Genomic DNA, 25,371 nt, shown 5'->3' with positions numbered 1-25,371 from the left:
ATGTTATAAAAATCCTCCCTGCCTTGCAAATATTTCCATTAAGTACTTCCTGAATTTGTTCTTCACAAGTTTGGGATGTGCTTGGCAAATTTTGTACTAATGAATTCTCTTGGACAAAGGTCATTTTTTAGTTTGCCTTCATTAGCAGTTAATTAAGAAATTCAGAATGTTAGGTTGTGATGTTTCCTCCTTAATTTCCAGTCCTCTGAAATTTCCTTTTGAATTCCAGACAAAGCAGTATTCTGGGACTTAAAGCTTTAGAAGGGATATAAGGTAAAAATTTCTCCCTCTGTCTTCCTACTCCAACTAAAACCTGAACTTGCCATCTACTGTTGAACTCTAGATTCAATACACAGGAGGAATGGAGAAAGGATAAAGGAAAAAGAAAAGAGTAGGATGAATTCCAGAGGTACTTACATTACCTTAAAATTGGTGGTTAACAGTTAATTTTTACAAAGCACAGCTAGAATACTTTTTATTACTGCTGAGTATTACCCAGAAGTTCTGAAGATGTTTCTAGAAACAGCTTGTGTTCTTTTCATATGCTCCTTAAATGAGAAACCAGACAGAATTTAGAGAAGGGTTTTCATATTGAAGCCTGTTTTAGATCCAGCTTGAGTTTTGGAGTTCTTAGATCTGCCATAATTTGACATTTTGGCTCTTTGGAAATGAAAAAATTAGCATAATAAATCCCAAAGTCTTTTAGGATCCCAAAGGGCAGAAACATGTGAACTGCTATTTATTAAGCACTTTCTATGACTTTTTTTAGACACTGTACTATAAGAGGATACTTAGAAAAGTTCTTGGAAAATGGAATTAAAATAAAATTAATGCTTTGTGTAAAACATTCTGAAATCTACACATTCAGCAGATCCTCAGAAAGTTCACAGAAAATGTGAATTATGAACAGTTTCAAATATTTTTGCACCAAAATAAGCTTATCTTTTAGTTCTATTTCCATGAGCTTTTTGAAGTACTCTCATTTGTTCTAAAACTGCTATCACTATATTCCTATAGGTATGGTTGTCCTGTAAAGGCATTTAATTTGTGATCCATGTAAAATACTCCCTTCATTTAGATGGTGAAGTGATTACCCAAATCAGAAAAGTACACATACATTTTTATACATATATTTTTATACATTTATACTTTATTATAAAAGTTTCAAAATAGCTAATCAAACATTATTTTAAGGTAAAAACTCTACTGTTCCAATAGGTATGATTGCCCTTTAAAGAGATTTAATTTGTGATCCATGTAAAATACTCCCTTCATTTATTGGTGCAATGATTACCCAAATCATAAATAGTATGCATATATTACATTATTATAAAAATTCAAAATAATAATCAATAGATTACTTTATGGTAAAGACTATTAACACAAATGAAAATATATAGCAAAATAACTGCAGCTCTTTGTGGTAGAAGCAAAAAATAATGTACATGATATATTAAGTAGATTACATTTTATAGAGACATTAGACTTCTCAAAATTTGTATTGCTCTTAAAAATAAATGTTCATTTTTTAAAGATTATGTATTTACACACAAAGTTTGTGGGAAATGGAATTAAAAGATAAGTTTATTTTAGTGCAAAATAAATCTGAACTTCAGACATAGTTTTTCCATAATGTGTGTTTTCCATGAACTTTTTGAAGATTCTTTGTATGCACTTTTGTGTATAAACAAAAATATTTGGCTGTGCTTATTAATCATCTCTTTTTTTTAATTTGTAAAGATAATGCTTTACAGATACTTGCTCAAGTATAATGATACATAAATTCACCTGTTCATGAGATTTTAACTTTTCTTTTATAAGATCAGCAGTTCTTTTCAGTTGTTCATTTTCACCTGCATAAAATAAAAAAAGAACATTGTAATACATGTCACTTTTCAATTAATATATGATCATTTTAACATTTTAGCTTCAACTCAGGTATGTATTCAACAAATATTTATCTTCTGCTGTGTTAGATCCTAGGAATGTAGAAGCAGTTATTGCTCTTCAAAGATAGACATAGATGTATAAGTAGTTGCATGTGTTGAGAATGATGGCAATGTATCTGAAATACTGTGGGAATCTGTGGAAAGAAAGACTAGGTCAGCTTGAAGTCAGGAAAGGATTTCAAGAAAAGAAAATTCCTGTATCAGGGGAAGGCATTTCAGACACACAAAACTGCAAAAAAGAACTTAGGCTTGCGTGAATACAGCACTTTTGGAAAAACTAAAATTCAAGCACAACTGCTGGAAAATAAAATGTGAGAAGGGGACACTATTCTATCACTCAAGTGGACATATTCTAAATGAAATACTCCGGGGCCAGCACTGTTGCTCAGCGGGTTAACGCCCTGGCCTGAACCACCGGCATCCCATATTCCCAGCTGCTCCACTTTCAATCCAGCTCTCTGCTGTGGCCTGGGAAAGCAGTACAAGATGGCCCAAGTCCTTGGGTCCCTGTACCCACATTGGGGACCCAGAGGAAGCTCCTGGCTCCTGGCTTTGGATCGGCACAGCTCCGGCTGTTGCAGCCAATAGGGGAGTGAACCAGTGGATGGAAGACCTCTCACTCTCTCTTTGCCTCTCCTCTCTCTGTGTTAACTCTTTCAAATAAATAAATAAATCTTTTAAAAAAATGAAATACTGGATTCTTTTTAAATATGTGATTTTATTTTTTACACAGAAACCTTGTATTTAGGGAATAAAAACTTGGTGCATTTCAGAAATACAAATTTAGGAACATAGTAATTCTTCCCACTGTACCCCACTCCCAACCCCCACCTCCACCCCTCTTCCTCCTTCCACTCCTATTCTTATTTGTATTATTTTTTACTAAGACTTAGTTTCAATTAAATTTATAATATATTCAATTAACTCTATACTAAGTAAGGAGTTCAATAAATAGCATGAAAAAAACTGTTCCTGTTGAGACAAGGGCTGTTCAAAGTCACTGCATTTCAAAATGTCAATTCCACTTGCGTAGCTTACTTTTTAGGTGCTCTATTAGTTATCACAGATCAGAAATAACATATGGTATTTATCCTTTTTAGACTGGCTTATTTCACTGAGTATGATGTTTTCCAATTTCATTCATTTTATCGCAAATGACAAGATTTCATTTTTATTTTACCACTATGTAGTTTTCCATGGTGTATGTATCCCATAATTTCTTTATCCAGTCTTCAGTTGATGGGTATTTGGGTTGATTCCATTCTTAGCTATTGTGAATTGAGCTGGGGAACAAATACATTGGGGTACAAATAACTCTTTCATATGCTGATTTTTAATTGCCTTGGGTAAATTCCCAGGAGAGGGATGGCTGGTTCACATAGTAGATCTATATTCAGCTTTCTGAGGTATCGCCATACTGTCGTCCACAGAGTTTACATTTCCACCAACAGTGGATTAGGGTATCTTTGTCCCCACATGTTTGCCAGCATTTTTCGTTTGTTGATTTCTGTATAAAAGCCATTCTAATGGGGGTGAGGTGGAACCTCATTGTGGTTTTGATTTGCATTTCCCTGATGGCTAGTGTTTCTGAACATTTTTTATGTGTCTGTGGCCATTTGGATTTCTTCTTTTGAAAAATGTTTAAGTCCTTTGACCACTTCTTAACTGGGTTGTTTGTTTTGTTGCTGTTGAGTTTCTTGATCTCTTTATATATTCTGGTTATTGATCCTTTATTGGTTGCATGTTTTACAAATAATTTCTCCTGAAATTTAACTGAAAAGTGATCCCTGTTAAATATAAGAGTGGGAATAAGAGAGGGAGGAGATGTACAATTTGGGACATGCTCAAGCTGACTTGCCTCAAACGGTGGAGTTAGAAACGTGCCAGGGGATTCCAATTCAGTCCCATGAAGGTGGCATGTACCAATGCCATCTCACTAGTCCACACGATCAATTTCTGTTCACAATTGATCATAATGATAGCACTAAGAACCAAAGGGATCACATAAAAAAGACTAGTGTCTGCGAATACTAACTGATAGAATCAAAAAGGGAGAGAATGATCCAACATGGGAAGCGGGATACACAGCAGACTCATAGAATGGCAGATGTCCTAAACAGCACTCTGGCCTCAGAATCAGCCCTAAAGGCATTCGGATCTGGCTGAAGAGCCCATGGGAGTATTTCAGGCCTGGAAAGTCAAGACACTCTGGCAAAAAACAAACAAACAAACAGACAACCTATATGAAAGATCTCTGTGAGTGAGATCCCAGTGAAAAGAACAGGTCATCAAAGAAGGAGGTACCTTTCTCTGAAGGGAGGAGAGAACTTCCATTTTGACTATGACCCTGTCTAAATATGATCAGAGTTGGTGAACTCAAAAGGCCTCCATAGCCTTGGAAACTCATGACAAGAGCCTAGGGAGATTACTGATGCCATAAACAAGAGTGTCAAATTGTTAAGTCAACAACAGGAGTCACTGTGCACTTACTCCTCATGTAGGATCTCTGTCCTAAATGTGCTGTATATTGTGATTTAATGCTATAACTAGTACTGAAACAGTATTTTACACTTCTTGTTCTGTGTAGGTGCAAACTGTTGAAACCTTACTTAATATCTGCTAAACTGATCTTCTGTATATAAAGATAATTGAAAATGAATCTTGATGTGAATGGAATGGGACAGGGAGCGGGAGAAGGGAGGGGTGCAGGTGGGAGGGAAGTTATGGGGGGGGAAAAGAGATTGTAATCCATAAGCTGTACTTTGGAAATTTATATTAATTAAATAAAAGTTAAAAAAAAAACAGATTCAGAAAAAAAAATTTCTCCCATTCTGTCAGTTGCCTCTTAACTTTACTAAGTGTTTCTTTTGCAGTGCAGGAGCTTCTCAATTTGATGTAATCCCATTTGTTAATTTTGACTTTGATTGCCTGTGCTTCTGAGGATTTTTCTAAGAACTCTTTGCCTATATTAATGTCTTGTAGGATTTTCCCCATTGTTATTTAGTAATTTGATGATGTTGAGGCATTGATTATGTTCTTAAATCCATTTTGAGGGGAGTTTTGTGTAAGGTGTAATATAGAGGTCTTGCATCATATGTCTGCAAATGGAGATTCATTGTTCCCAGCACCATTTGTTAAAGAGACTGTCCTTGCTCCAGGAATTGGTTTCAGCTCTTTTGTCAAAGCTATGTTGATTGTAGTTTCATGGGTGATTTATAGCAATTCTATTCTGTTCCATTGTTCTATCCATTTATTTTTGTACCAGTACCAGATTGTTTTAATTATAATTGCTCTGTAGTATGTCTTTAAATCGGTATTGTCATGCCTTTGGCTTTGTTTTTGTTGTATAAGATAGCTGTAGGTATTCAAGGTCTCCTGTTTTTCCATGTGAATTTCAGCATCATTTTTTCTATATATCAGAATGTCTTTAGTATTTTAATTGGTATCCCATTCAACCTGTAAATTGCTTTGGGTAGTATGGACATTTTGATGACATTGATTCTTCCAATCGATAAACATGGAAGATTCTTCCATTATTTCTTGTGTCTTCTATTTTTTTCTTTAAAGTTTTATAATTCTCATTGCAGAGATCTTTGACATCCTTGGTTAAATTTATTCCAAGGTATTTGATCTTTTTTTGTTGCTATTTTGAATGGGATTGATCTTAGAAATTCTTTCTCAGTAGTAGCATTGTTTGTATATAGAAGAGCTATTGATTTTTCTGTGTTGATTTTTATATCCTTCCACTTTACCAAACTCTTATGTGAGTTCCAATAGTCTCTCAGTGGAGTCTTTTGGGTCCCATATATATATATATATAAAATCATTTCATCTGCTAATAGGGATAGTTTGACTTCCTCCGTCCCAATTTGTATCTTTTTGATTTCTTTTTCTTGCTTCATGGCTCTGGCTAAAACTTCCAGGACTATATTGAATAGCAGTGTTGAGAGTGGGCATCCTTCTCTGGTTCTGGATCTCAGTGGGAATGCTTCCAATTTTTCCCCATTCAATAGGATGCTATCCATGGGTTTGTCATAAATTGCCTTGATTGTGTTGAAGAATGTTCCTTCTATACCCAATTTTCTTAAAGTCTTTGGATTTTTTAATAGGCTACCGGGAGTCATCAATGAATTTTGAACAATGAATATACGAATATGGAGTTATATACTAAAAAGAGTATCTGGGAATGTGGATAATGATCAATATTCTATCTCACTTATTTATATACAGTACTTTCTTATATGATAAAGGTAGAGGCTAAAGCAAGTGTTGTGGCACAGAGGGTTAAGGCATCACTTGGGATGCTAGCATTCCATATTGGAGTACCTGGGTACAAGTCCAAATTTGGCTTCTGATCCAGCTTCCTGGAAGGCAGCAGAAATTGGCTCATTTACTTTGCGCTCTGCTATTATGGAAGGCCTGGATGGAGTTCCTGTCTCCTGGATTAAGCATAGCCCAATCCTTATAAGTATTTGGGGAGGGAACTGGAGGATGGAACAATACTCTTTCTATTGCTCTGCCTTTCAAATAAGTAAAAATAAATAATATTTTTAAAAGCAGAGGCTTAAGATGATAAACGCTTATTTCAAAGGAGTTTTATGTTGGAAAGGACCTTTAAGAGCATTTAGTTTAATAATCTCTAATAAACTCAAAGAAAATTTCACAGTCTTCCCACAGCTGAATCAGAATATTTAGTTGCTCTGTTTCCTGAATGGCAGGCCTCTTAAAAGTAGGATAATGGTAGGCATTTAGCCTGTTAGTTAAGATGCTCAGATCCCATATAGGAGTATCTGGGTTTGATTTACAGTTCTAGTTCCTGGCTCCAACATTCTGCTAATGACGACCCTGGGAAGGCAGTGGTGATGGTTCAAGTACTTGGTTTTTCCATCACCCATGAAATTTGGTTCCCAACTTCCAGCTTTGGCTTAGGTTTAGCCTAGCTCAAGTTGTTGCAGGCATTTTAAGGAGTGACCAGTAGATGGGAGTATCACGTGTTCTGTCTCTCTCTCTCTCTCTTCCTCTCTGTCCCTAGGTGTCTGTCTCTCAAAATGATTTTTTTAAAAAATGAAAAAGAATGTCAATAAAGATATACTGAATATGTTGGCTTCACTGTTAATGTAGTCTTAGTCTAAGACAAAAAATTAAATGATAATTTATCACTGAGTTTTGAACAGTTTAGTCATGGTTTAAGTAGTAAATACCCACTTTTCAAAACTGAAGTTTTTAAAAATCATTGCTACTGAAAATAAATATACTAAAGAATTGGTTTGAATTACTGTAAAACATCTCTTGAAATTTCTATAAGAGAACGTTACCAAATTGTTCTATTCAGTACAGCATTTATTTCATAATCATATTGGAACTATAGTACTAATAAGAGTCTTTCCTTTAGATAATAAATTGAATAAGATCAAATTAAAATGGACTTATTGTTAATGACACAAAAAATTCCCTAGAGGTGCTCAAGTAAATCATGTTACTTTACCTTTCAAATTGTGTTGATATTCAATGGTCTGTTGTAACCCTTTTATCATATTATGAAGAGTAGTACATTCTAAAACAAAAAGAAAAACTTATTTGTAAATGCTTTCATTTTGGAATAATTCTCTCAGTTGAAATAATTAAAATAATATTTACTTGATAATTAAGAAATCTTAAAAGCAATTAGGCATCTCAAAATAAATTATATAATGATTTTAAAGTTTGATTTATTTATTTGCTTTATTTGAAAGACAGACTGACAGGGATATAAAGAGAGAAATACAGAGCTTTCATCTGCTGGTTCATTCTCCAAATGCCCGCAACAGCTGGTGCTTGATCAGGTTGGAGCCAGGAGCCCCAAGCTCTATCTGAGTCTCTCATATGGGTGGCAGGGATGCAGTTCTTGAGCCATCACCTGCTGCTTCCCAGGATGCACATTAGCAGGAAGCTGAATTAGAAGCAGAATGAGGACTCAAATTCAGGCACTACAATATGTGATGCTGGCATCACAAGTAATGCTTTAACCATTGTGTCAAATGCCCACCACATATATAGTAAAATTGTAATGAAGCTTTCAAATCAAATGAATTTCAAGATTTAGTAATGAGTTTTCTAAAGCATGATAGAGTAGGGATGCTCCCATGTACCTTAGCAATTTCTGCCCTATAAATGTCATACCTGAACATATGTGGGAGGCTATGAAGGGTGCATAAATACAAATTTTCCATGAAACTATACTCTAAGGAAAGAAATTATGTAAACTTTTGTGCAAAACAAAAGACGGCCAGAGTTGGTAAGAATGTGTTGGACAATGTTTTCCTTACTGTCCTTCAACTTTTCCTCTTGATACTCATGCCTGAGTCTTTCTTTCAATGATTTACTTATTTACTTATTTGAAATGCAGAGTTATAGGGGTAGGTAAGGAGCGAGGAAGGGAGGAAAGGAAAGCGGGGAGGGAGAGAGAGAGAGAGAGATCTCTTCCATGCACTGGTTAATTTCCCAAATGGCCACAATGGCCAGGGCTGGTCTGGGCCAAAGTCAGGAGTCTGGAACTCTGTTCAGGTCTCCCATGTGAGTGGCAGGGGCCCACACAATTGGGCCATCTTTTACTAGATTGGAAACAGAACAGACAGGGCTCAAATGAGAGCTCAAATATGGGATGCTGGCTTCCTAGGTGGTGACTTAAATTGCTGTGTCACAGTGTAGTCCCCAACAGCCACATCTTTGAGGGGGAAAAATAGTGGTGGAAATTTGTATGGCTTTAGAAGTCCATTTGGCTATTAAGTACACAACAGAAGACTATTTTTTGTCTTGTCCACTATTTCACACTAGTATTTATTTATTTATTTTTAGAGATGTACTTATTCACTTGAAAGACAGAGTTACAGAGAGGCAGAGGCAGAGAGAGAGAGAGATCTTCAATCCACTGGTTCACTCCCCAAATGGTCACAACAACCTGAGCAGGGCCAATTCAAAGCCAGAAGCCAGGAGCTTCTTCTGGGTCTCCTATAAGGGTGCATGTACCCAAGGACTTCAGCCATTTTCTGTTTTCCCAGGTCACAGCAGAGAGCTAGATCAGAAGTGGAGCAGTCGGGACTTGAACTGGGGCATAGATGGGATGCTGGCATTGCAGGCAGTGGCTTTACCTGCTACAACACGGCGCTGGCCCCTCATGCTAGTATTTAAAACAGCTGTGGTACACAGTAGGAAATCTACAAATATTTGTTGAATGACTGGTGGATATATAGGTGATATCACAGTAAGCTAGAACAGGGGAGGAATAAATGGAGAATCTGTGGCCCAAAAATAAAGTTTATTTTATTGACTGAATGAAAGAACCAATATTGTAATAGGGCAATGAAAAAATTCTCATCTTTCAATGAAAGTGTCTGTCCTAAGTCACCATATGCTTTATTCAACTATGCTTATATAAAACAAAGTATTTTGCAGAAATTAAGTTTTCTGCAGATACAAGATCTTACTATTGTTGTCTTTTACTTCTTTCTACCCTCATACTGTCATCACTACCAATAGGGCAAAGCTCAAACTAGCCTTTGTTGTCTCTATTTTCCCATTTGGAATGGTGATTAAATTACATATGGCCATTTGCTGCTTTGTGTATAGTGCTTTGCTAATTGCTATAATTTAAAAATTATAAATGTATAATCAATGTCATCACTTGTCTTTTTGTCTTTTAGAGTAATTAATCCAGCAATTCATCAGTTACAGTAGCTGTAGTTGAAACTATGTCACCAATCAGCAAATTGAAAACAGAGCCCTATAACTGAAAGTATAGATGCTTTAAAAATGTGAGATTTGGGAGCAGTACCTAGATGGCAGAATAGGGAGGTAGCTTACTGCTCTAGTCTAGGGCAAGATAGTTAAAAAATAGTGGAGAGAATACAATCTCATGCAAAAAGTTAGGGAGAAAATGACAGAGAAAACTCCACACAAATTAGAGGGACATTGTGGATTTACATGGAGGGTATGGATGCGCAAACTCAGGACCCTAGCAGCCGAGAGCCTCAGCACGAACATTGGAGAGTGAGGTGAGAGCAGACTGCAGCAGCCCAAGCCACTGGTGATAAAGGTGCAGGAAGAGCCTGGGGTGAATCTGGCTTAGAGCCCTGTGGTGGATGGTGTATCTGCCAACCTAGAGGAAAAAAAAAAGATGGCACGTTTCTCTTTCTCTGGCCACCAAGCACCAGTGTCCTCTAACTAGCCAAGAGCAGGCAGGTGTGATTTGTAACTGCTGGACATTGAATTAAAAAATTGATCGTAAGATTACATAAAAGTAATCAGATGCAAATGCACGAACTACTGAAATCCATACAGGACCTGAAAGAAAATTTCTCCCATGAACCTGAGATCTTAAAGAGAAAGAAATGAAATGAAGAACTCAATAGAGCAAATATAAAATATGCAGTAGAGAGCCTTAATGACAGAATTGGTGAAGCAGAAGAATGAATATTGGACTTAGAAGAGAAAGCACAGGAAATGATACAGTCAAACCAAAGACAAAAAGAGGAAATTAGAAAACTAAAAAACACTGTTGGGAATCTATAGGATTCTATAAAATGACCCAACATATGGGTTCTAGGAGTTTCTGAAGGTGTGGAAAGAGAGAAAGGATTCAAAGGACTTTTTAGTGAAATAATAACAGAAAACTTCCCTAATTTTGAGAAAAAAATTTTTCTCATGAAACTGAAATTTTAAAGAGAAGTCACAATGAAATATTGGAAGTGAAGAAATCAATAGAACAAATAAAAAATGCAATGGAAAGCCATAACAGAATCAGTGAGACAAAAGGAAGAATATCTGAATTGGAAGACAAAAAAGACAAATCTCTGAACATTTTACAGTCAGACCAAAAAAAAAAAAAAAAAAGAAGAAGAAGAAGAAGTAGAAGAAGAAGAAATTAGAAAACTAAAAAACAGTGTTGGAGTTCTATGTGATACTATCAAATAACCCAATATAAGGGTCTTATGAGTTTCTGAAGGCGTGGAAAGAGAGAATGGATTAGAACACCTTGAAATAATTACAGAAAACTTCCCTAATTTGGAGAAAGAAAGGGATGTCCAAGTTCAGAAAGCACACAGAACTCCTAATAGACATGACCAGAAAAGATCTTCACCACAACATATTGTAGTCAAACTCTCCACAACAAAATATGAAGAAAATATTCTAAAACTTGTATGAGAGAATTGCCAGATTACTTTCAGAGGATCTCCAATTAGACTCACAGCTGACTTCTCATCAGAAACTCTACAGTCTAGGAGAGCATGTGAGATATATTCTAAGTCTAAAGAGAAAAAACTGTCAACCCAGAATATTGTACCCTGCAAAGCTCTCATTTATGAATGAAGGTGAAATAAAGACTTTCCATAACAAGCAGAAGTTGCAAGAATTTCTCACCACTCATTCAGCCTTATGAAGGATGCTTAAGGATATGCTACAGAAACACAGAAACATGGTCATCACTACAAAAGAATGTGAAGGCAGAAAATCTCCCAGTAAAAGTACAAAGGAAATTCAAAGTAAAAGATAAGAATATTTATCAAAAAATGACATGGCAAAGTTGTTACTTATCAGTAGTCAACCTTGAATGTAAATGGACTCAACTATTCAATTAAAAGATACAGACTGGCTGCATGGATTAAAAACTAAGACCCATCTATTTGCTGCCTACAAGAAACACATCTCACCAACAAAGATACAGACTGAAAGTGAAAGGATGGAAAAAGATACTTCAGGCTAATGGAAACCAAAAAAGAGCTGGTGTAGCCATTTAAAATCAGACAAAATAGACTTTAACACAAATACTGTTGAAAGAGACAAAGAAGGGCACTGTGTAATGATTAAGGGATCAATTCAACAGGAAGTGACATAATAAAAGTATACACACCCAATTACAAGGTGCCTGGTTATCTAAATGGAGACTTAGACTACAATATAATAGTATTGGGGGACTTCAATACTTCACTTTCAGCAATGGACAGATCAACCTGACAAAATAGAGTTAATTGACACTATATACCAAATGGACCTAATGGATATCTACAGAACTTTTCATCCTACAGTTGCAGAACACATATTCTTCTCACCAGTGCATGGAACTTTCTCTAGGATAGACCACATGCTAGGTCATAAAGTAAGTCTCAGCAAATTAAAATAAGGTCAGGATCATACCATGCGTCTTCTCTGACCACAATGGAATGAAGCTAGAAATCAACAACTCAAGAATCTCCATGGTATGTAAACCCATGGAGACTGAACAACATGCTCCTGAATGAACAGTGGGTAATAGAAGAAATCAAAAGAGAAACTGTTCCTCAACACTTTTTTTTTGTACTATTTGTTGAATACTTAGTATGGAGTTAATCTTATGTGTATAAAGTTAATTGAAAATAGATCTTATTAGTAAAAAATAATGAGAATAAGGAGAGGGAGGAGGAAGAATGGTGGAGTGTGAGTAGAAGGGTGGGTACGGTAGGAACAATTACTATGTTTCTAAAGTTGTATTTATGAAATGCATGAAGCTTTTATTCTCTAAATAAAAGGTCTCTTGGGGAAAAAGTCATTCTAATCAAAGTCTTATGAAGAAAAATGAAACCTACATATGATACTACAACTTTCAATGTGATCCCAAATTACTTTGAAATAAAGAATACTAAGCACAGTGGAAAAAAAAATTTTTAAATGTGCATTTTCTAAATTTGAACACAAGGTGGCTCTCCCACCATATTTTTTAATGCAATGGATACTGACTTGATATGGAATTTGTCATAAGGCAGGATAACATTCACTAACTTAGAATAATAGTTTTTAATTCTCTTTGATACCTTAATACATATTACGTTTTCCATTGGACTTTACTATGCAGTTTTAAAAACACTATCCAGAAATCAGAGTTGCTATTTCTTATGCTACATAATTTAGTAGATCAGTGATCATGTTGAACATAAATATAGGCTTTTACATTAACCAGAAATTTGGGAATTAATATATACTTTGTAGAACAATTGGAACTGTTAAACAAAACTATGTATTTAGTGTGGTGGTGTTGTGGCATAGCTTGTAGAGCTGCTGCTTGTGATGCCAGAATCTCATATGTTCCGCTTCTGATCCAACTCTCTGCTACTGGCCTGGAAAAAGCACTGAAAAATGGACCAGGTGTGTGGATCCCTGCCACCTATGTGGGATACCTAGATGGGGCTACTGGCTTTGGCCTGGCTCAGTGTTGGCTGTTGCATCCGTCTGGGGAGTGAACCAATGCATGGAAGATCTGTTTCTCTATCTCTCCCTCTCTGTAACTCTGACTTTTAAATTAAATAAATAATGTATGTAAAGGAGTTTCTACAGTACTTAGTTACAGTGCCATCTATAGTATAAATAATACTGCCACTTTGAACTAGTAAAGAAATTCCTCATCTAGCATTAAATGTAGAACTTAAATATCCAGATATAATTTTCTTTGTTGAATAAATCCAATTATGTGTAGTTTGTTCTTCCTTTCTAAGTGAATTATTATACACTATGAGAATTAACTATAAAACTTGTTCTCTCTTTTTTTTTTTTTTGACAGGCAGAGTTAGTGTGAGAGAGAGAGAGAGAGAGAGAGAGGGACAGAGAGAAAGGTCTTTCTTTTTCCATTGGTTCACCCCCCAGTGGCTGCAATGGCCAGCGTGTTGCGGCCGGTGCACTGCGCTGATCCAAAGCCAGGAGCCAGGTGCTTCCTGCTGGTTTCCCATGCAGGTGCAGGGCCCAAGGACCTGGGACATCCTCCACTGCACTCCCGGGCCACAGCAGAGAGCTGGACTGGAAGAGGAGCAACCAGGACAGAACTGGTGCCCCAACCAGGACTAGAACCCGGGGTGCTGGAGCCATAGGTAGAGGATTAGCCTAGTGAGCCACGGCACCAGCTAAAACTTGTCTTCAAACAGTGCTTTATACTTTGTGTGTCTGTGTGGTGCAAATTCTGGAATTTCTTACTTTGTATAGAGTTAGTCTTCTGTATCTAAAGTTAATTAAAAACTAATCTTAATGAAGAATGGGATGGGAGAAGGAGTAGGAGGTGGGACGGTAGTGGGGGTGGGAGGGCGGGTATGAGGGGAAGAACTGCTTTATTCCTAAAGCTGTACCTATGAAATCTGTGTTTATTAAAGAAAAGCTTTCTTGAAAAAATAGATCTTAGGGTCTGGCGCTGTGGTTCAGTAGGCTAAGCCCTGGCCTGTGGTGCCAGAATCCTATATGGGTGCCAGTTCAAGTCCTGGCTGCTCTTGTTTGAATCCCGCTCTCTGCTATGGCCTAGGAAATCAGTTGAAGATGGCCCAAGTGCTTGAGCACCTGCACCCACATGGGAGTCCCGGAAGAAGCTCCTGGCTCCTAGCTTTGATTGGCTTCACTCTGGCCATTGAGGCCACTGGGAAGTGAACCAGTGGATGGAAGACCTTTCTCTCTCTCTCTTCTTTGTTTGTAACTTTACATATCAAATAAATAAATAAAATCTTTTAAAAATAGATCTTAGTAAAAATTAAGAATGGGAATAGGAGAGGGAGGAGGAGGAGGTGTGGGAGGGCAGGTAAAGTGGGAAGAATCACTATGTTCCTAAAGCTGTATTTATGAAAAGCATGAAGTTTGTATTCCTGAAATAAAAGGCTTCTGGGGGGAAAAAAGTTTACCTAGAAGCATAATGGGTTCTAGGGGCATGTGAATTTTCAGTTTTGGTAGATATTGTTAAACTATATTCTGCAGAGAATTTATCCCCTAATTAGCAATATATAAGAATGACTGTTTCTCTACATACTTACAAATTAGAATATTAAACATTCTTACCACTGTCAATCTGTTACAAAAATGATAATATAAAATTTATAAATTATGAGAGCTCATATTTTCATTTATTTATGAATCATTTGCTTTTCTTTTTCTGTGGTCCAAAGCACCATGTCCTTTCCTATTGTGCTATTATTACTGGCCTCTCATTAACTTGTCTGTGATATGAGTTGCATACCTGTTGTCATTTGTCTTTCTTTTTCAATCTTTAAAATTAATTTATCTTCTATGAAGAATTTTTCCATTGTTAAATGTCAATTATACTTAGAAATGAAACGAAAAACCATAAGCTGGGTGAAAACCTCTCTAAAACATGTCAGAGAATGGGTTGTTATCCAAAATACGCATAGAACTCTCAGAACTCAACACAGGATAACAATTCAATTAAAAATGAGCTAAAGATGTGAACTGATGCTTCACCAAAGAAGATATACAGATGGCAGGCAAGCACATGACAAAATGTTTAACATCATTTGTCACTAGAAAACTGAAAATTAAAACAATGAGATATTAATACACACCAATTAGAATGGCCAAAATTTAAAAGACTGACAAGGATGTAAAACACATTCATTGCAGATGGGAATTCAAATTGGTACAGCCTCTTTGGAAAATAGTTTGGCAATCTCTTACACGGCTTAAAAGCTTAAGAAGTCTTATAATCTGATCCCCTTGCCCTTGAGGTCATTTGGGGAGTAAACCAATAGATGGAAAATCTCTCTTTCTCTCTCTCTCCATCTCTGTTACTGTGCCTTTCAAACAGCAAGTAAATCTTAAAGAAAAATGGTGCAGCCATTAAAAAAAAACTAGTATTGTCCATGTAACAAAGAACCAACCTTCTTTAATTGCAACCTCCTTTGTTTGCAATAATTTTAACAAACACTTAGTCTTTTCCAACTTCATTTCCAATATATTATTCTTTCCACTGGTTTCTATCATTTTCTGTAGAAGAAATAGAATATATGTTATTACCAAATAAATGTTGCTCTTTTGATTCTTTTACTGTAGATATGAAGACTAATGAAAATATAAACTGCTTAATAACTGTTAAGTCTAACAGTTAAATCTGGTATATATTTTTAAATAAGTCAACTCCCTGATTTATGTTTAATTTTTTTTTGACAGGCAGAATGGACAGTGAGAGAGAGAGACAGAGAGAAAGGTCTTCCTTTACCGTTGGTTCACCCTCCAATGGCCGCGGCGGCCAGCGCGCTGCTGCCGGCGCACTGCGCTGATCCCATGGCAGGAGCCAGATGCTTATCTTGGTCTCCCATGGGGTGCAGGGCCCAAGGACTTGGGCCATCCTCCACTGCACTCCCGGGCCACAGCAGAGGGCTGGCCTGGAAGAGGGGCAACCGGGACAGAATCCGGCGTCCCGACTGGGACTAGAACCCGGTGTGCCTGCGCCGCAAGGCGGAGGACTAGCCTATTGAGCCACGGTACCACCTGATTTATGTTTAATTTTAAAAGTAACATGGTAGCCGGCGCCGCGGCTCACTAGGCTAATCCTCCGCCTAGCGGCGCCGGCACACCGGGTTCTAGTCCCGGTCGGGGCGCCGGATTCTGTCCCGGTTGCCCCTCTTCCAGGCCAGCCCTCTGCTGTGGCCAGGGAGTGCAGTGGAGGATGGCCCAGGTGCTTGGGCCCTGCACCCCATGGGAGACCAGGAAAAGCACCTGGCTCCTGGCTCCTGCCATCGGATCAGCGCGGTGCGCCGGCCGCAGCGCGCCGGCCGCGGCGGCCATTGGAGGGTGAACCAACGGCAAAGGAAGACCTTTCTCTCTGTCTCTCTCTCTCACTGTCCACTCTGCCTGTCAAAAAAATAAAAAATAAAAAAAATAAATAAATAAATAAAAAGTAACATGGTAAAATTTTATATAGGTAAAACATCACCTAACTTGAAGGCTTTTCTTTCTGACTATTCAACTCACAGTCCTATGGTTGACAATTCCTTGTATATGTTTCCTAAATATGTTATGACTATCAACTATAAAAAGGATCATATTACATTTTATCCTATTTCTTGGCTATTCCACTTAGCCCTATTAACTGGAGATGATGTTATATAAGTATGTGTATGTCCACCTCAATCCTTTCAGCAGCTGCACTGAGTTTCATTTTTGAATATGCTATAATTTAACTATACTATTGAGGAGAATTTGTGGTTTTTTTCTAAACTTTGTTTTGCTATTACAGACAAAAAACATTTTTGAACTTATATCTTTGGTATTTTATGAACACAATAAGCCTCCACTTATTCATCAAACAGCTTCAAAAATCATCAATTCATGACCTGCCTTGTGTTATCAATACCTCTATCCACAGTCCCAGTCTTATCACTTCAAAATTTATCTCTAAGCAATTTCCTGACATATTATTTCATGTGTAAATGCCATCATATATATTTATTACTAAGTGCTAAGACTTTTAAAATGTGACATAAATACCATTTTAATATAAAAACAATTATTTCCTACTTAGAATGTTTAAGAATATAACATATATTTCCAAAGTAATCTCTGAACTTTGTTGTAATTTCTCTCATATAAACAAAACTTATTTCTTTCTCTTTTCTCTCTTAGTATGCTAAGAATCACTTGGCTAAGCAAATTCAAGTTCATTGTTTAAGAAGAATTCATAACATTACTTTAAAATCCCATCATAATGAATTTTTTTTTAAATTTTTTGACAGGCAGCAGAGTGGACAGTGACAGAGAGAGAGACAGAGAGAAAGGTCTTCCTTTACCGTTGGTTCACCCTCCAATGGCCGCCGCAGCCAGCGCGCTGCGGCCGGCGGACCATGCTGATCCAATGGCAGGAACCAGGTGCTTCTCCTGGTTTCCCATGGGGTGCAGGGCCCAAGGACTTGGGCCATCCTCCACTGCACTCCCGGGCCATAGCAGAGAGTTGGCCTGGAAGAGGGGCAACTGGGACAGAATCCGGCGCCCCGACCAGGACTAGAACCTGGTGTGCCAGCGCCGCAAGGCAGAGGATTAGCCTATTGAGCCACGGCGCCGGCCAATTTTTTTTCTTTATGGCACTGTATGTGTGTGTGAGCAGGTGCACTCACATGTGCAGAGTAAAAAAGGAACAGAGAAGAATGAAAAAGGAAAACTGAGATAGGTCTTATACTCAGTCCTACTCTTGCTTCACAAATTCTCTGTTTAATTTATGCACCTAAATGTTGTTTCAACATCATTTCAACTCTTCTGCCTAGCAGAGGAAGGGAAAAAAACCAATATTAATTTATATTTATGGGTTTGGTTGACTGTGTACAGAGAAGGGGGAAAGGGACTTCAATTTTTAAATTAACTTTTTATTTATTTCTTTTCATTTCTTTGATAGGGAGAGAGAAGAAGGAAAAGAGAGGCAGCAAGAAATACACATAAACACACACACAAATTATCTTCTATCCACAGGCTCACTTCCCAAGTGCCCACAACAGCTGAAGCTATGAGCTTGGAATTCGATTTCACATGGTGGCAAGGAAATAAGTACTTGAGGCATCATCTATTGTTTCCCTAATTGTGCCCAATTAGGAGGAAATGGATTGGAGGCAGAGCCTGGACTTGAACTAATCACTTCACTATGGGATGTGATTAGTTCAAAATGCATCTTAACTGCTGTACCAAACGCCCACTCCCCAGTTTGGTTTTAAGCAAAATAGAAAGAAAAGAGAACATAGAGAACAGAAGAAAACTCTAAAACAAAATTACAGTTACTGGGGTCGGCGCCGTGGCACAATAAGTTAATCTTCCGCCTGTGGTGCTAGCATCCCATATGGGCGCCCCGGTTCTAGTCCCGGTTGCCCCTCTTCCAGTCTAGCTGTCTGCTGTGGCATGGGAGGGCAGTGGAGGATGGCCCAGGTGCCTGGGCCCCTGCACCCGCATGGGAGACCAGAAAGAAGCTCCTGGCTCCTGGTTTTGGATGGGCGCAGCGCTGGCTGTGGTGGCCCTTTGGGGAGTGAACCAGTGGAAGGAAGACCTTTCTCTCTGTCTCTCCCTCTCACTATAACTCTATTTGTCAGATAAATAAATAAAATCTTTAAAAAAAATTACAGTTACTTTTAACTATAGAATTTTGAAAGATTAGTCTAATTTTTTCTAAAACTATTCCTGAGTTTATGGACATCCTGGACATTTAAGGATGCAGCTTCTCTTTAACTTTACATCAATTATTTGTTCCTTGCTTAAGAAACATTTTAATCTATTAGTACAAATGAATAAAAATCTTAAATACAGAATTAAATATTATTATTAAATATTAAATATTATTAATATTAAAAATTTAAAAGAGAGAGAAAGGTCTTAGCAAAATAATTTGCATTATCTTTACCTTCCTCATTTTTGGGTGCATTTTTCTTTCTTCTCAACTTCATCTATTGGCAAAATCTATTTAATTTTTCCTTATATAATGCAACTGTTTGCTACCCTTACATACCTTTTCCATCTGTGAGAAGTCATTTATAAGCTTGTCAAGATTCACACTGCTGATCTTTTTCATACATCCTTCACTGTCTCGATCCATGCCTGAGCAAATAAAAGGTAGACAGTGTGAAAAACAAATAATAAAAATCTAAAGCAAATAAAAAATGGTCATAATTCAAATATTGAAAGTTTCTGTACTCACAGAGTAACTACTTTGAGCTCCATTTCACTTAAGAGAATTTATATTATTCTCAATGTTAATAATGGTCAAATGTGTTTTCTTCACTCCTTACCACCCCAGCAGAGTTTTCTCTAAACAAATTTAAAATGAGTGCAATTATATGTGCATGCATAGGAAATATTTGTGCCAGTAAACCAAAACGAACTAGTAATTCCATTGTCTTGTACTCATTACTTTGTCATTAGTATAGCTGGACTTAAAATGTAATGCACTGTTACATACAAGTTATGACTTTTAAGTGTAAGTATTCTCTACTTAAGATGCTGCACCTATTTGTTATCATGTCATAAACATTTTCTGATAGTGTCCTTATTTTTCATATTTTGCTCAGTAACCTATTTGGAAAATAAAGAAATTTAAAGTTAATGTGCTCAAAGCAAATTTTTGTTCTTTTTGTTCTTTTATTATTTTGTATAATAGCCAACTAACTGATGAAGGGAAAAATAAGAGTTTCAGTCTTAGTCTTATGGAACCCGTTGTAAGAAATTATTCAGAATCCCAGAGATAAACTGCTTCAATGAAGATGGAGAGATCAATTGTTGCAAAGTATTCAGCATTCACATTTGGTGATTGATTGGTGTCTACAGGAAATAAAAAATAAGACAAACTGAAAGTATGAGACCCTTGTCTTTAGACAAAGAGAGGAGAGAAATACAAACTTGGAATTCAAGTATTTTACGTTGAAGAAAGAACATGATACATCGTTTTGGTTTAAGAAAACAAAAACTAGTCCAAAGTAAAGGGAAGGTAAAATTCCTGAAGTAATTACTAAAATAACTTGGGAGAGCATATTTTTTTAAAAGAAGTACAACCAAAAAATTTGCATGCAATATATTGCTTTAAGAAATCCCAAGTCCTTCTTCATTGTTATATTATTTTACATTAGCAATTTTTAATGGCTTTTAAATGAGAATTTTAGCATGAAATTTGATTTTATTGAATTATCTTTTGTATCACAAATATGAGTGAAACACTATATAAATCCTTTAAGTAGTTAAAACTTTCTCGACATTGCAAAAAAAATTATTGTATTAGCATTCCATGACGAATACAGGAAAACTCCTCTTGTGTGACAATGAAAAACCAGTTATTTGGTGTTACTGCTACACTTTAATAGAACTATAGGGTAACTAGAAGAAGTAAGTGCAAAACCTTTTTATTCCAATCTTGGCACTTTAGTCATTAACATTTTAAATAAAAAGGTTTTACTCGGGTTTTGTCTCAGAGCCTGGCTCTACAACTAAATGCACTTTAATCTGAGCTTGATACTCTCCCAAGTCCTTCATCCTCCTAAGACAGTTGGAGTGTTTTTCCTAATAAAACCATCTCTAATATCCCGTCTACTATCATTGCTGGTGAGCCAGTCAATTCATTTCGTCATGGCTCCAGTTTGAGCTACAGCCTTTCAGTGGATAGTCTTCTTGCCGGGTGAAATTAGATGACAACCTCACGATTCAGAGGTTGTCAAATGCTTTTTTTCTCTTCCTTTCTCCTTCTCTCCCTCCCCCTCCCTTCCATTCCCTTTCCTCCCTCCCTCTCTTTTCTTTCTTTCATTTATTTACTTGAAATGCAGAGTGACACAGAGGGGGAAAGGAAAGATTTTCCATCCGCTGGTTCCCTCCCCAAATGGCTGCAGTGGCAGGGCTGGGACAGGAGGAAGCCAGGAGCCAGAACTCCATCAGGGTCTCCCATGAGGGAGGCAGGGCCCCAAGCACTAGGGCCATCTTTCAGGGCTTTCCCAGGAGCATTAGCAGGGCGCTGGACCCCAAGCGGAGCAGCTGTAACTCCAACCTCTGCTTTCTCCAGATGCCCTGTAGTGGGCGGAGGCTTAACCCGCAGCGCCACAACGCCAGGCCCAGCGCGTGTCAAATTATTTTGTGAGCAGCAGAGATTGACTTGATATCCAAAGCCCAGCGTCAGCCATCCCCGCAGGTGAATGACAGCCCCTTTTTTGTCCCTGGCCTCCTGCCCGCTTGCTGGAGTCCCTGGGCTCCCCAGAGTTCGGTGGGGTCCTGGCTGCCGCTAGCCGGCGCAGGAAGCACAGGCTCGGTCCATCGCTCCCCTCCTCGTGGCCCTCGGTTACTTCACTTAGTTCTGAAGCCTTGGCCGCATCTGCATCCTGGCTGTCTCCATCTCATCTGGGTCTCCTTAAGGGGCCCAACGGAACCGTAGCGCGCAGGCCGAGGACGCCCGTGTGTGACAGGAGTGACAGGGACAAAACCGAATATGGACACAGGGCACTGAGAGGGTGTGAAGGAAAGAGTCCCTACGTGAAAAGTGGAAATTTCGAATCTTCAATAAAGAATTTGGAGCGAACCTGGTGGTCCCAGTCTCAAACTCCGCCTCACCTGCCCTGTGCCGGTCTGCCCCTCACTACTGTCCTCCCCTGGGAATCAGATTCCCTCAACAATGAGTCCGGCCTTCTCCTGGTCCCGCTGGTGCCCTGTCCTAGAGTTCCCACCCGCACCCGCTGCGTTCTTACCAGCTTGGTCCTAACTCCACTTTGGCCTCCCCTCCCCTCCCCTCCCCTCCCCTCCCCTCCCCTCTCCTCTCCTCTCCTCTCCTCTCCTCCCCTCCCCTCCCCTCCCCTCCCCTCCCCTCCCTTCTCCTCTCCCCTCCCCTTCTCTCTTTCTCTCTCTCTCCTTCTCTCTCTCTCTCTCTGTTTCTAGACCATGAATTAAAACCCACTGACTTCCAGATGAATAACTGTTTTCTCTTCACCAAAGAATAAATCACACTGCTTTAAGTTCTCATTTATGAGTCTGTGCCATTGATTAAACAATAGTCCACATTTATTCTTCTAGTTTGTAACAGAGGCTTGTAGAGTCTGTTAGTTGATAGGGCTTCCAATCTACACAATTTTGTCCTGATAGTTTGGTGTGGATTCACATCCCACATCTTCTATTTACCAATGGGCAATCATGGGCAAGTTCTTAATTACATGTGCCTTACCTTCTTTATCTGTATCATACAGAGTGATAATAGTGTGTACCACATACAGTGTTGTGATAAGTAATGAAATGATGCATTTAGAGAATAATTAACGGAGTTCCTTGCTTAAAGCAAGTCTTCAAAAATAGTTCTAATAATTTTAAAATGTTATTAAATGACATTTTGTAACTATATTCACTGCCAACTTGGCCCCATCTGTCTGGGTATTTTTTTTTTTTGAGATGAGGGATTTGATTTTATTAATTAAATTTTCTATATGATGTAAAATTTGGCAAGCAGAAAAATAAAAAAAATGCGGTATGATAATAAGATAACCAACACTGTATTACTTGAAAGCTGGTATAGCACTGTGACAAGAGAAGTTAATTAAAGTAAGAAATGTGGAGTGTTGGCCTCACTCTGCTGCTCTGCTGTTCAAGTAAATCTTTTTCCACATTAGCAATAATGCATGGCGATATTGAAAGTAAATGGCAAGCCAGCGCCGCGGCTCACTAGGCTAATCCTCCACCTAGCGGCGCCGGCACACTGGGTTCTAGTCCCGGTCGGGGCGCCAGATTCTGTCCCGGTTGCCCCTCTTCCAGGCCAGCTCTCTTCTGTGGCCAGGGAGTGCAGTGGAGGATGGCCCAAGTGCTTGGGCCCTGCACCCCGTGGGAGACCAGGAGAAGCACTTGGCTCCTGCCTTCGGATCAGCGCGATGTGCCGGCCGCAGTGCGCCAGCCGTGGCGGCCATTGGAGGGTGAACCAACGGCAAAAGGAAGACCTTTCTCTCTGTCTCTCTCTCTCACTTTCCACTCTGCCTGTCAAAAAAAAAAAAAAAATAGATGGCTCCCTTACTTGTGGATTCTGTCAAATTAACAAATATAAAATGTCATACGGAAATATGACTCATGTCATATTCATTTTTGAAGCAAATCTCTTTTATGACCCATCTAAAATGCTGCCTTCTTCATGATGCATTCACAGACCATATCAATCAGCAGTGGCCTACTTTTTTTTTTTTTTTTTTTCCCTATGCAATATGCCAGGCTCTTTGTGGCATTGTTAGAGCTATTTGAACTGATGTTTTATCTCTCAGGCTGTGGTTTTTATTGGCTTCTGTCAGGGAAGAAACTCTACTTTCCTTTACTTGTATATTTCTCCATAATTCCCAGCATAGGCAGAAAAAATAAAAAAAGGACAGCACAATAGAAACAAATAAGGAAAAGTTATTAGATTTTTCTAGTTTGGAATGAGTCACAAATTTCTCTTCCAGTTTATAAATGTAAGCACTTTTTAAAAAAATTTCAAAGAATCATAGTGAGTTCAAAATGTGTCTGTCAATGAGAAAGTACATGATTCTTATTTTTTTAAAGATTTATTTATTTGAAAGGCAGAGTTACAGAGAGGCATAGGCAGAGAAAGAGAGAGAGAGAGCGAGCTTCTGTCTGTTGGTTCACTCCCCCAAGTGGCAGCAACAGCTGGAGCTGCGCTGACCAGAAACCAGGAGCCAGGAGCTTCTTCTGGGTCCCCCACATGGGTGCAGGGGTCCAAGGACTTGAGCCATCTTCTACTGCTTTCCCAGGTCATTGCAGAGAGCTGGACCAGAAGTGGAGAAGCTGGGTCTCAAACCAGTGCCCATATGGGATGCCAGCACTGCAGATGGTGGTTTACCCACTTCAACACAGCGCCAGCCCCATGATTTCATCTTTTAAAAGGGAATGATTTTCATAGTTGAATTCAGTTTTATTAATCACTATCTGAGAAAAATTCATTGAATATTTGCTCAGATAGTATTCATTTTCTGATTGATTAACGATTCATTGACTATTCAGGAACTGCCTGAAAAACCATAAAAGAGAAACAAACTGCATTGCTATGTCATACCAAAACAGAAGGTAGTGTTGGAATCCCTTGAAAACATCCTGATTTAGTACGGAAACACATATGCACATTGGCAATTGAAATTAATAGCAACAGATCATTTATATAATAATCTCAAGATGAGTGATATATTTTTTAGGTTACAAACAACTTCATTTACTATTTAAATATTTAAAAGTACTTGCAAGTTATCATCTACTGCAGGTCTAGGCACTAAAGAGAACAAGATGAATAGGATACTCTCTTTTTGCCAAGGATATACTTCTAGGGGATTGAAATCTGATTTATGCTATTGGCAATGTTATTTTGGCATTAGACTCAGCTCATTATTTTTATAACAACAGAACATAATGATGTTCCTTCCATATCATGTCAAGTGTTTAAAAGTGGCTTAGCTAAGCTAGTGAATCCTCTGTTCCAACTATATTAGTCAACTCAGTTCTCTGAATATTCTTACCTCTGTTGAGGGCTTTTTTGTTGTTATTGTTCTGACTTATGAAATTTGCCAGTGACTGATATTCCAGCTTAATATTCCCATGAGTATTTGTTTGTAAAGTGCTGTAATTGGGGGCAGGGGACTACACAAAGTGAAATGTAAGTTAAAAATGAAAGTAAAGCAGAGAAATGAAAAACGAATATGTTCGTCTATAGATGTATAAGGTTGTAGTGTTTCTGTCACAAATTTGGCTTTGAATTCCTATTGTCCAGAATAAAATACGATATGGTTGCAATTACTTAGTTTTCCTTGGGAAAGAGGACAATACACACATTTCACAGAAGGAACAGAGTGTTTCCTGACTTAACCTCTTATCACATCAGGATTCATATAGAAAGCCATGGCTAACTTAACAGGCATATCTCTTAATATTAACCTTAGAGAAAGAAATGAGCTCTCTATGATGGTTTCATAAAAGTATCTCTATTGAAAAGGCCGGTGTAAACTGGCGATGGTAATCATAATGAATTGTGGTATAATGATTCAAAGGGTGACCTTTGGACCGGCAACCTCAGCATCACCTGAGACTGCAAAAATGCAGAATTTCAGATTTAGTAGATCAGGCTCTGCATGTTTATCAAGATTCCCAAGTGAATTATGCTTACAATAATGTTTGAAATGCATTGGTCTTC

General features: G+C 38.0%; 1 protein-coding gene across 2 annotated transcripts in view; it reads right to left on the bottom strand.

Moving 5' to 3' along the window:
• The window catches only part of CCDC152 (coiled-coil domain containing 152), a 53,911-nt gene extending 32,068 nt beyond the window's left edge, over positions 1-21,843 (bottom strand). The window contains exons 1-5 of one of the 2 annotated variants that reach the window (XM_051853510.3): positions 21,780-21,843; positions 19,204-19,292; positions 15,602-15,707; positions 7,435-7,503; positions 1,789-1,853 (exon numbers count right to left, since the gene is read on the bottom strand). In XM_051853510.3, the coding sequence (XP_051709470.2) occupies positions 1,789-1,853; positions 7,435-7,503; positions 15,602-15,707; positions 19,204-19,290 (327 nt within the window). In that variant the 5' untranslated portion in view covers positions 19,291-19,292; positions 21,780-21,843. Of the gene's footprint in view, positions 1-1,788; positions 1,854-7,434; positions 7,504-15,601; positions 15,708-19,203; positions 19,293-21,748 lie in introns of both variants that reach the window. The other variant, XM_051853508.3, reaches the window with a different exon arrangement.
• Between the last annotated feature and the right edge of the window lie 3,528 nt (positions 21,844-25,371).

This window comes from Oryctolagus cuniculus, chromosome 14 (genome assembly GCF_051225735.1).
Source record: "Oryctolagus cuniculus isolate XC-2025 breed Fujian yellow rabbit chromosome 14, ASM5122573v1, whole genome shotgun sequence".
NCBI lineage: Eukaryota > Metazoa > Chordata > Mammalia > Lagomorpha > Leporidae > Oryctolagus > Oryctolagus cuniculus.
Note: the sequence above shows the minus strand (reverse complement) of the source record. Positions and strands in the feature narration are given on the sequence as shown.